The 12,500-nt window shown below is 44.7% G+C and overlaps 1 protein-coding gene across 1 annotated transcript in view; it reads left to right on the forward strand.

Moving 5' to 3' along the window:
• The window catches only part of spock3 (SPARC (osteonectin), cwcv and kazal like domains proteoglycan 3), a 25,681-nt gene that overhangs the window by 3,738 nt on the left and 9,443 nt on the right, over nucleotides 1–12,500 (forward strand). Inside the window, exons 3-6 of the mRNA XM_056585983.1 lie at nucleotides 7,495–7,534; nucleotides 9,750–9,858; nucleotides 11,371–11,479; nucleotides 12,281–12,389. Coding sequence (XP_056441958.1) covers nucleotides 7,495–7,534; nucleotides 9,750–9,858; nucleotides 11,371–11,479; nucleotides 12,281–12,389 — 367 coding nt within the window. The remainder of the gene's footprint in view (nucleotides 1–7,494; nucleotides 7,535–9,749; nucleotides 9,859–11,370; nucleotides 11,480–12,280; nucleotides 12,390–12,500) is intronic.

A 12,500-nucleotide genomic window follows, 5' to 3' on the forward strand; every position in this document is an offset into this window, starting at 1 on the left:
CCAGATAGATATACAGACAGACAGATAGACAGGGAGCTAAGTCAGAAGACATAGCGGTCAACCGGCTAAAGGTTAGGTTAGGCAGCTGCGTGTCAACATGTGTTATTTCTAGTTCTGTAGGGGTGGGTTTCACCGCCGCCTCATGTGCTACCGCTGGTGATAACACCAAACATACGCCCTCTCTACTTTCACATCCAGCCTTGCTTCAACACACAGAGATCTGCACAGGATGGCCCTATGATCTAGTGGAAGGCATCAGGCCACAGCTCTGCATGGCGCTCATGCCCTTTAATTATTCAGTGCAGGAATACCCTAGCCGGCCCTACTTTGGGCAAAGTAAGTCCTCCATTAACATTTGTATTCAAGGAGAATATTGCAGTACTTGAGATGATGATGTACTTTTCAGAATTACAAGGAGCAGTTCCCATCCATCCAAATACGCTATTGTTGTCTAGACACATTCTTGTCCAGAGCATAAATATGTTGGCAAAGCATGCCATTTGTTTTTTAAAGGCTGTCCATTATTGCACATTATTTTCAAGTCCTAATATTACAGCGCTTGAGATAATGATAATGAAGATGATAATGATATACTTTAAAGCATTACACAGACAAGTATTTGCATGTCTTTGTAGCCTATTCATCTACGTTCCACAAACACAATGGGTTATATTATGCAATCACTACTACAATTTCAATGAAAAAAGGAAATAAAGATATGTAGTCTGATCAAATGGCAAGAATGTGGAAAGCAAAGAATCGACAGCGCATTTTGTGCATTTCTTTATGAGAAAGCAAGATTTATACCAATGATATTTACATGACGGTTTACTGTGTTTGTTGGTTTGAGTGTGTCTGTGTGTTTGTGTGTTTGTGTGTGTGTGTGTTTTAGTGTGTGCGTGCGCACCTGTGTGGGTGTTTATGTGTGAATATTTATGTATATCTATGCTTATGCCTGTGTATTGTGTATCAGCATGCTCACATCTGTATCTGTGTATCCATGTGCCTCGGCTGGGCCCCTACCCCTGGTTTTGATTTAAAACAAAGAAAGTGCTGTAAGAGCAGCAACCCCCAACCCTCCTTTCCCATCCCCAAAAAACGTAAACTACAACATACTGAATCTGGTCTTCATAAAAGCCTGAAGATAAATCCTTCCTCCACTCTAATTTGCTTTAACATTTGCGTTTCATCCAAGCCTCTATAACTCGTCCCTTTTGTCCGGGAGCCCCTTAACTTGGTCTCTAGCTAAGTGCCACCACCACAAAGGATCCCAAGCAGTGATTTAGGAGCCGTTCTCGCGGTTCTGGAGAAGGCCCGGGGGGGTCTCACTGGTACTGCACTGCTGTTATCCGGGCTGCTTCAGAGTCCATAGTCTGCTATAGTTACTGGACCCTGACTGCCTCGCAACACTGGGAGGGAGGGGAGGAAGGAGGGGAGGGAGGTGGAGGAGGAGAGGTGGCTGGAGGAGAAAAGAGGGATGAAAAACAAGGGCGTAAGTTACAGTCAACGATGGGATGGCAACATTGTCTTAGAGACATATTCATTGTCATGTTGTTAATGTCAACGTTGTTATGGCGATGTTGTATCAGAGACATACAACAATGTTATGAATTTTGCCATTGAGTACCGTCCACGTTTATGTGTCAGTGGTTTGTGTATAGGTGTTAAGGAATGCTTTGCTCGGATTATCCTTTAACGGTTATGCAGGCAATGGGTCCATCCTAGACAAGGAAGGCCGCACTCGAACGGATGTGAATAGGCATTAACCCGACGTGAACGTGTTCACCGTGTCTTTATAGTCCGATACCCCTCTTCCTAAAGGGAGCCGTGTCCCGAGAAACAAAAGGTCTAATTCACCGCCAAGGACACGGCGCTATGAACTAGGGCGGCTGGGGAGGTAATGGATGAAATATCAAATTGTGGTTGATTTTGATCTAAATTGCTCTCCGGAAGTCTGGCGGATGAGGCGGGCCTCTTAGAAGTGTTGTTGTAATGGAGCCCCAGCCACTGTGGTGCAGACATGCGTGCCTGTATGATATCAGGCGTCTCCTCTCCCCATGTGTTACCTCTAACTCCTCAGAGGGGAACGTCGACATCGACCTTCTTACCAGCATCACCATTTCATTTTAATCATTCTTTTATTTAGTGTGAATTGGGAAAATACCCCCCCCCCCCCCCCCTCAAAAAAAATGGCCAGCATTGGCAACTTTGGCGGTTCAACATCAACTTGGCGCTATTTGCACTTTGCATGCATTTGACACCGTAGCAACTTGATACGAGACGTGGCCCTGCAGTGAACTGAGGGAGAGGGTGGTCGCGTGGGCGCCGGGCTTGATTTCTGGAGTTAATTAGCGTCTCTCTTAAGCTGTTCCGTTCGTACAGGGTTCTGTTTTGGGTTTGCGTCTTCAACTGTCAACTCTGATGTCCTCTAGTAGCACCTCCTCCCACATCCTCGACTCCCCTCCTCCTTTTGGCCTCTGGGTTCTCTGCTGCCCACCGCTCTGCTCCTCTCCTCCTTTCTTCCTCTTCTCCTGCTTTGACCTACCTCTTCACCACTCTCTTTTTATTCATTCTATTTGTCCCCCTCCCTTTGCTTTTCCCTTTTATTCACCCTTCACCCGTGTCCCACCTCTCCTCTCATCCCCTCTTTCTCTCCTCACCCTCTCCTCCATTCCATCCTCTACCTTCTCTCCCTTTCTCCCCTCCCATAGCCCCTCCCTTCTCTGCTCTGTTCCTCTCCTCTCCTTCTCTCCACGCCGTCCTCTCCCCCATCCCCCTTCTCTCCCCTCTGCTCTATTCCTCTTCCCTCTCTTTCCCCCTCCTCTCCCCTCCCCCTGCTCCCCCCCCCCCCGCCGTCCTTCTCCTCCCCCCTCCGTCTGTCCCGTGTCGTGTGTGTTGTGGAGGGTGAATGATGTAGGGAAGGTACAGAGCTCCAGGCCTTTTCTGCTTCAAAGGACTTTACTTTAAGTGTGTGCATGTGTGTGTGTGGGTGGGTGTGTCTCTATCTCAGTGTGAGTGTGTGTGTGTGTGTGTTTGTATGAGTCTCAGTATGTGTGTGTGTGTGTCTTCGTATGAGTGTGTCTCTCTCTCTTTGTCACTCCAAGGTTCTTCTTAGTATGTGTTTATGTGTGTGGATCTCTCAGTATGAATGCGTGTATGTGTGTGTGTTTTTATAGAGACACTGGGTTTCAAAAGTGCGTGCCCATGAATGTGACATGCTTATGCATGACAACCAGAGGATGGCAATGGACACACTCATGCATATTCACTCAACATACACTTTATGTCTACTGTATTCAGAAGACAGGGAGACCGCACTTCTGCACAGCTCACATGATCTCATGAGAAACTGGTGTGCGTGTGTGTTTGTGTGTGTCCGGTGTGCGTGTGTGTTGGAGTGTGTGTGTGTGTTTGTGTGTGTGTGTAGCCTTTGTATGAATGTATTTATGTATGTATGCATGTGGGAGAAGAGAGAAAGAGAGACGAAGGATTTATATTGGGTCATGCTCTTGGGAGGCCATTAGAACCTGTTGAGTCCTGGTTGTCGGAGTGTGGAACTCTGGGTATTGTAGTGTTGGGAATGCGGGGGCTGGCTGGCTGCCTGTGCATCAGAGTGCAGCCATTCAGCTATTAAATGTTTTGTACTGCTGACAGATTCTGGCACTACAGTTTTATTTTGGGATTGTTTTGTCAGTGGAGTGAGTTTGCGTTTTTTTTGGAAATTTGTGCATGCATGCATGTCTGTGTGTACGTGCCTATTTGTGTGAGTGTCTTTGTGTGTGCGCATATGTGCATGTGCATGTGTGTGTCTCTCTGTGAACAAAACCAGGAGCACTGCTGCTCTGAACTGTCTTCAGGGGCCACTTCCCAGAATGCATCTCTTTCATCATGTCCATCGACTGAGTTGCTTGAAGCCAAACACAAAAGGAATTAGAAGTACCACTATGTCCTGCTTTCTATTATACTCTAAATATTTAAATTGTATACATTTATGATCTGTTCAATTATGTCTTTTTTTTTTTATTGCATTATTTTATGTTCCGTTCTATTGCATAAGTTCATGTTATTTTCCAATATTATTCTATGTTATTTTCTATTATTTTATGTTCTGTTCTATATTAGTCCCTTCATGTTCTGTTATTTTCTCTTCTGTTATGTTCGACTCTATTCTTGAAGTTTATGTTCTGTTCTATTCACTTCTAAATTAAAAGTAAATGTATTATTATACATTTTAGTTCATTCAGGAGGGCCTAGTATTTAAAGTGAACTACAACATTTGTTGGCAAAAACACAATTGGCTGCACCATCAAATTATTCTCCATTGGGACGGTGGAGCCGTGAAGTTTGCCAGGAATTCGCTCCTGATGGTGTCTAGACGCTGGTGGTGGTGTGACTATGGATGGAGTTCCTAGTCTTTTTCTCAGTAGACAGGTAGAGCTTAGTCCCGGAGGGGAGGGGACCGATGGGGGCTGCAGCGAGTCTCAATGAAAACTGGGGTTTGAATTGAATGGTTGAGAGATGAAGGGAGGGGCCTGCGATGACGATGATGAACCCATATGGATCAATGAGAAATGTAGGCCAAGAAGTTGTGTCATATCAACTACAAACATCAACTACACACAACTACATATATTATGTATGCATATACAGTATGTATGTGATAGAGAGAGCACAGAGTAAATTGTGTATATATGTATATTTATATATTAAACATTATTTTTCAGAATGTGGCGTGGCAGACACAGTACACAGTACTGCACAAACACAACATACTTATAGGGCCTGGACAAGCAGACGTTTAAAATACCTGGGCTTGTGCTGGATAACGATGTCTTGAGTTCACTCATAAATCAGACCTGTGTGATCTAGTTAGGCTGCAGAGGCCGACGAGAGGGAGAGAGAGAGAGAGAGAGGGAGAGAGGATTGATTCGAGAATAGAGAGAGGGACGGAGCTAGGGAGCGGGGAGAAGACACTCACCAGATTGTCGTTTTTCTAGCTGGAAAGAGCCTCAGGTTCTTAAAAAAACTTTTTAAATTCAACCTAGTATCTCTTTTATCTGGAGCATGAGGAGCTCTTTAACCTTAGAAACTAGGCCCCCCCTATTTGTGTGTATGTGTGTGTATGTGTGTGTGTTTGTGTGTGTCTTAGAGAGCGAGAGAGAAAGAGAGAGCCGGAGAAGAGATATATATTTTTATTGTAGCGGAAGGGATCTGAGAGTAGTGCGTTTCATGAGGAACAGCGTGTGTTTATCTACTGTGGGAACCTGGGGGAGGCAGGAAGGAAGGAAGCAGGGAAGCTTTAGGAACCATTACCCCTGGGAAGCAGACACACCCCTGCTTTCATTCACCTTTTTCCGACACTCACGGCTCATTGCTGGTTTAGTCGGTCTTTTCGCTCAGGTAGACTCGCGTCAATATAGATGAGAAATTGGTGCAAGAATTGTATTTTGTCAAGTGGTGTGACATTGAGGCCACGTTTACCTTGGGGAGTGGACACAGACTACCAATGTTTGATGGAATGTTTCTCTTGGGAAGGACATTAATCCTGTTGTGAAATTGGTACATCTTAAACTGTTCCCTCTAATGGCAAACACTAGAGGATTGAGATGGTTTTATTTCCACTGTGACCTGTAATTGCAGTATAGGTAAAAGACATGTAAACATAATAAAGAGATAAATACCAGATAGTTGTGGTGTTTGTTTGTTACCAACGTGTTGCGTAAGCCGGCAGCAAACTTCAAACGTATGGCAGAGACAGAAGAAGAATCTTGCAGAGAAGTGTTTATGTTTTATACTCAATACTGATTTGGGTTGGCAGCTGAATGTTCAATTAGTTGACACCATAGGGGTCTCCGTGGAGATGTTGGGAAATCGGAAATCCGGTTGTGGAATGGAAATAAATCAAGGAAAAATAACGCAAGACCTGTATTTGACACTAAAAAAAGTGTCAAAATATGTGTCTAAATTAGTTTCCGCAAGAAGTTTGCTGACCGTTTAACAGCTAACCTGTTATGTTTGTCTGTGTTGATTTATTCATATTTTTTGTATTGTCGTGAATTTCAATTTCATTTCAATTTTTTCATCATTCTTGTGTGACTAACACAAACTTTTGAGTGTCACCGCTACAAAATTATTTTCAAAACAAAAACATTCTCACCTCAACAGGACCTGTGCTTTGAGCCCAGAAGGTGCGCCAGCTGGAAGGAAACGTTATCTTCTTATTTTAAACATGAGTTTTTAAATAGCGTGCCATTCAGCCTAGTTTGCTCTAGGCCTTGACAGCAAAATAAACATCAGCCCAAAACAAAAGTAATTAAACAAATAAGGATGTGGGACCTGGAAGGATATATGACCGTGGTCAATACAGTATACAGAATTATTTAAGATCTTGATCATTCATAAAGATGATTGTAATTACACCATCAAAACATCATATTGTTATTTCCCTTTGTCTTATTGTCATTGTTTGTGTGTTTGTGTGTGTGTGTGTGTGTGTGTGTGTGTGTGTGTGTCTGTGTGTGTGTGTGTGTGTGTATGTGTGTGTGTGTGCGCAAGTGCGTGCATGCGTGCGTGTGTGCTAATCTGTGTGTACGTGTTAGGCTACGGGGTCATGTATTTTATGCAAATTGCCATCTTGTGCTGAAAAAAATGAAGATGTGATTAGTCAAGCATATGTCCTCCGATAACTCACACGCACACATACACACACACACACGGCTGTCACTTGTTACCACTGCCATTTTATAAAGCAACACTTTTGCATGTGGGATAACTCCACCGGGAGCAGTAGCCATGTGATCAAAGCTATATTAATTACATTATGGCTTTATCTGCAAGCAGAGAGAGAGAGAGAGAGAGAGAGAGAGAGAGAGAGAGAGAGAGAGAGAGAGAGAGAGAGAGAGGAGGGAGGGAGGGAGGGAGGGAGGGAGGGGTGGGTGGGTAGGTAGGTAGGTAGGTAGGTAGGTAGGTAGGTAGGTAGGTAGGTAGGTAGGTAGGTAGGTAGGTAGGTAGGTAGGTAGGTAGGTAGGTAGGTAGGTAGGTCGATCGATATATGGAGTCAGAGTTGAGATTTTACAAACTAACCTGAAACAATTATCATACCATCTTGACATCACACATTGAAGTCACAAAGTCAGTATGGCCTGACATGGCAATTTATATTCCCTTCATATCTTTATGCACGTAGATATTCGTGATAACACATAGTAGCCTAAAGGTGTACGATACCCCAGCTTTACCGTGTGTATGATTGTGTGAGTACGTGATTTCGGTGGAAACATTACCTTAACTTCACCTTCTCCTTGTTTTCAATTCTTTATAAATACTAACAAGAAAATGTATTTCTTTTCTCTATCATGCTACCTGAAGGAAGTTGAGGTTTGTTACAAGTTTCCTTGCCGGCTTCAAGTCTGCCTTTTCTCTGTCTCATATTGTCTGAGGAATCTCTAACGATCCCTGATTGTTTGTAATAGTTTCTAACGGTTCTATTTTCAGGAGCCAGGAACATGGACACCAAGCAAGCCCATGGACCAAGGTGAGATGAAGACTGACATAGTGTTGTGTGTAAAGTCGGGTTGTTACTGGTGCTGATGTGTGAAGTCAGATCGGTATTGGTACTGGTACAACAAGTACGTTTATGTAGCAAGCTTTACAAAATCCTCTCTTTAAATGTTGAATGTTTCTTGAGAGAAAGAATAAGATAAAGAATAAAATAATCAAAATGCGTCAAACTCATCGACGAGACTGAATGGACCCGTGGCCATCCTGTTGGTGCTGTATCTTCACCACTTCTCTCTCTGTTGTTGTGGTTATCGCTGCAAGCCTCAAGGAGAGCAAACACCTACACACACACACCACACACGTGTTTGCACACACACATGTGCACACACATACGCACCCACAGTTGTGTTGAGGAAACAATAGCATTAGACTATCGCTTAAGGAGAGAGCGCAAGGATAATCGGAGAAAATCTGATCAGGGATTACAGTAAGGCTCTTTGGCTCAGGGTCAGAGGTCACAGACTAACCGTTCTGAGGTCAGATCTGGGCCAGGTCCTGTGGATCGATCAATATGTTGAACACACAGCAGCATCAGGTACAGGTACAGGTACAGGACCTGAACCCAGATCAGGCTAGGAGGGGGATCGAAGATCCCCCCCCCCTGATCCTGGGGACCCTTAGACCCCTGATTCTCACATCTCAGTGATTTATTACTATTTTTTTAGATATATGTATAGATTGAATACTTTTTAATTGACTCTTGATGTGTTGGTTCACGCGTTAAGCACTTTGTGCTACTGTTGTGCACGGAAACTGATCCAAAAATACAGTATGATCTGATGTGATTGGACGCCACATCAATAAGATAAGACGGGAGTTCCCAGCCACGCATAACTAGAGTCAGTCAGGGGGCGTGGCCACCAGCCCCATCTGTTTTTAGCTGTGAAAACACTTAATAGCATTACTGCTCACAGTGCAGAGGGAGGGGGGAGGAGAGGGTGAATATGTGAGTGGTAGTGTGTGAGTGAGAGATAGAAGAGAGAGGGGAGAAAGAGGGCGGCAGAAGGAGAGAGAGAGAGGGGGGAGGGAGAGAGAGAGTGAGAGAGAAAGAGAGGAACATCAACCTTGCAATCTAAGAATCCATTTTGAAGTAAGGAAATGACAGAACATATTATTGCTAGAGTTCGGCATTTTCCTTGAACAACATTTAAGCAATTCACAGTGGAAAAAAACATTGCTAAACTGTGTAACTGAATTTTGGGCCTGATTTTCTAATAATTGTTTGTATCTCTTATTTTATGTTTTGGCAATGTATTTAATGACGTGCCAGTAAAACTCTTTGGATTTAATTTAAATTGAGAGAGAGAGAGGAAGAGAGAGACAGAGCGAGAGCGCGCGAGAGAGAGAGAGAGAGAGAGAGAGAGAGAGAGAGAGAGAGAGAGAGAGAGAGAGAGAGAGAGAGAGAGAGAGAGAGACAGACAGAGAGACAAAAAGAGACACACAAACACACGCACACACACACACACACACACACACACACACACACACACACACACACACACACACACACACACACACACACACACACACACACACACACACACACACAAACACACACACGCACACACAATTTCCCCACATATTTAAGATTCTTGTGAGGGGATGGCCCAGGCTTGCCAAGAGAAAAGTATAAACATTACGAAGAAACGTTTCGAAGGGCACATGAAGGACGACAGTCACAGGGATGATTTACTCTGCGTGTCACCTTGAAGCGCTGGCGTGTCGAGACATCACTTCCTGCTGACATCATTTCCCGGACCTCTTTGTTCTGACGTTTACTTGGCCGACTCCGGAGTTCTGAAGCACCTTCAATAGACGCAGCACACAGACAAGCACGCACGCACGCGCGCCTGTGCGCACAAGCAGATACAAAGTTTCATTCCCACAGACACACACACATGGTCACACATACACGCACACACACACACACACACACACCGCATATACACACACATGATTACAGAAACACACACACACACACACATCGCAGAAACACACACATGCTCACAGAGACACACACACACACACACATATCCGCAAACATTGCAGACAGACAAATTGAGTGAGTAAGTGACTGAGTGAGTGAGTGAGGAATAAGGCAGTAGATGGAATAAGCCGTATTTCTGCCACAGACAGCCCTCCCCCAAAGCATAGCGTCAGAAGTGTGTTGTGTGTTTTGTGTCTTCCAGGGCTGGACCCAGCCAAAGACCCCTGTCTGAAGATCAAGTGTGGCCGACACAAGGTGTGTGTGGCCGAGGACTACAAGACCGCCACCTGCATCAGCCAACGGAGGGTCAGGTAGGGCCTACACACACACACACACACACACACAGACACACACACTAACAAATGTGCTTCAACACACATACAAACAAACACACTCACAGTCACACATACACACACTCATGCACGAGTACACAGACATACCAAACACATACACACACAAATGCTTAAACGCACACACGCACACACACACACACACACACACACACACACACACACACACACACACACACACACACACACACACACACACACACACACACATAGAAAAGGTGAGTGTTTGAGACAGTGAGTGTGTGAATGAGTGAGAGAGCAAGCGATGGAAAGAAGGATTGAGCGAGATTGAGCACTGTCTCCAAGGGTGTGATAAATCACACAGGACACGCCGCACTCTTAGACTCTAGACAGCGTCTCCAAAACAACACGAGCAACCACCTCCCTGGAGGTGCACTATGAGCCAGCAACACTAGCCAGGAATACCTTGTTATAATCTTCATCTCCGATCTGCTTCTTTTTCCATTTTCCATTTTTCTAATTGGAAACGAGGGACTGGAGGCTAAAAATAAGCAGCGGGAGCGATAAGAGACGTTGCCGGAGGCGCTCCTCAATGAGCAGGAACTTGTTGTCTTCTTTCCCTCTCTTCTCGTCTCATGCGTCCGTTTGCTTCCTATCAGGATGTTGGCTAACAAAACCAACCTAAAAGATGAGCGGCAGATAAAGCGCGAGTCACCTTGGCAGTGTTTTATGTATGTGTGTGTGTGTGTGTGTGTGTGTGTGTGTGTGTGTGTGTTGCAGCTCTTCTCCTAGTGTCTGCAGGGTCCAATTAGCCCCTGCTCGGTCTTCCAATGGACTCCCTGTCCTGCCAATAGATATGAATGGACCCTGTGTGTGTGTTTGTGGTTGTATGAGTGTGTGTATGCGTGTGAAAGAGGGACACACAAACACAGACACACATGTATACAGTCACAACTCAAACACACACACTTTCTCATTATGTACTCTGAGAGAGGGGTATGAAACGAGAGAGAGAGAGACAGAACCTGAGAGAGAGAAAGAGGGAGGGAAAGAGACGGACAGACAACGAGAGAGAGAGTGAGAGCAGTGACCTCATTTCCCATCCAGCAGTGGCAAGCCAATCACAAATCACCCCCCAGACCAATCCATAACCAGCTTCCCATAACCCCTTTAAGAACAGGAGACACCCTGCATGGTCTGCCCTCACACACACACACACACACACACACACACACACACTAACAGTAGTGTTGTGTAGTGGATGGTTGAGATGACTTCTGCTACTCAGCTAAAACCCGGTTAGGTGTTAACATGATTAATAACACCATAGGAGGGTCGCCTTACCTTACCTTATCCAGGCAAAAAAAAAAGTTTTAAGTTGTATGTTAGCTTTCCCTAGAAAGTGGTTTTAATTAGCTTAATGATAAATTATGCAGGTTTGACGATGTGTTCCCCATTAAAAAAGCACTTGTCAAGGCATTTGATGTGTCCCCGCTCTTCCTCCCTACGTAGCTTCAAGGACCCCAGCCTCTTCCAGAGTCCTGGCTCCAAATGTGAGCCCTGCCCAGTGGTCCACCCCTCTCCTGTGTGTGGGACGGACGGACACACCTACTCTACCAAGGTACTGGTGCAGACATGCAGAACGGACACACACGCGCACACACGTAGAGATACACACACGCAAAGACATACACATGCAAACACAGAACACTCAGAAATGCATGCTTTGTCCCAAAACAATGACATGGATAGACATTTTGGTAAAAACAAAAGAGCCATGAACACAGCGTGACTTTCATTACCCGCAATAGTTGAGGGAGTTGATGTTGCGGAGCACGATTTATTCCCAATGCGCCTATGAAGCAGTCCTCTTACATTAGGAAATAGCAGAGAGTGACGGATCCCCTTTAATGGTGCTGTAGGGGAGATTTACGAGGTATTATTTGAGTGGAATTTGAAAAGAATGGCAAAGCTATCTCTCAGCTATTAGTGTTGGAAATCCTCAGTCAGAATATCTGCTCTCGACTGCACCTTGCTCTGTTTGAAACATACATTTAGATTTTAGATGGCTCCTGGTTAAATCAGGGCAACACTTTCCTGATTGGTTCGGAGAATCCATCATTCCTGTCAATTACATTCATTGCCTAGCCTGCATAGTGTTTTCAACTCAATGGTGGTCAAACGGGAGAGGGAGGGAGGATGTGTTTTTCTGAGACGTATATATTCCAAATCTAGCTCTCATTCACATTCTGTCTCTACAACATTTAAATAGGCCTACAGCATTTTTAAGTTTTAATACAATAACAATCTTAAACAGTGTGTCCATGTGTACATTTTTAAGCTGTATTTATGGGTTGTATTCCTATGTGTGTTGTGTGAAGTACGAGCAGTATTGTTAAGGCCCCGTGTATGTTGTGTGCAGTGTAAGCTGGACTACCAGGCCTGTATGAGTGGTAAGAAGATCTCTGAGAAGTGTGCTGGCATGTGTCCCTGCACCACACTGCCAGAGCACAGCAGCGCAGAGAAGAAAGGTAGGTGCCCGCACACACACAAACACACACATGAATACACAAACACACACACACACACTAACTAATATGCTTACAAACACACACACACACACACACACACACACACACACA

This window comes from Gadus chalcogrammus, chromosome 3, assembly GCF_026213295.1.
Source record: "Gadus chalcogrammus isolate NIFS_2021 chromosome 3, NIFS_Gcha_1.0, whole genome shotgun sequence".
Lineage (NCBI taxonomy): Eukaryota > Metazoa > Chordata > Actinopteri > Gadiformes > Gadidae > Gadus > Gadus chalcogrammus.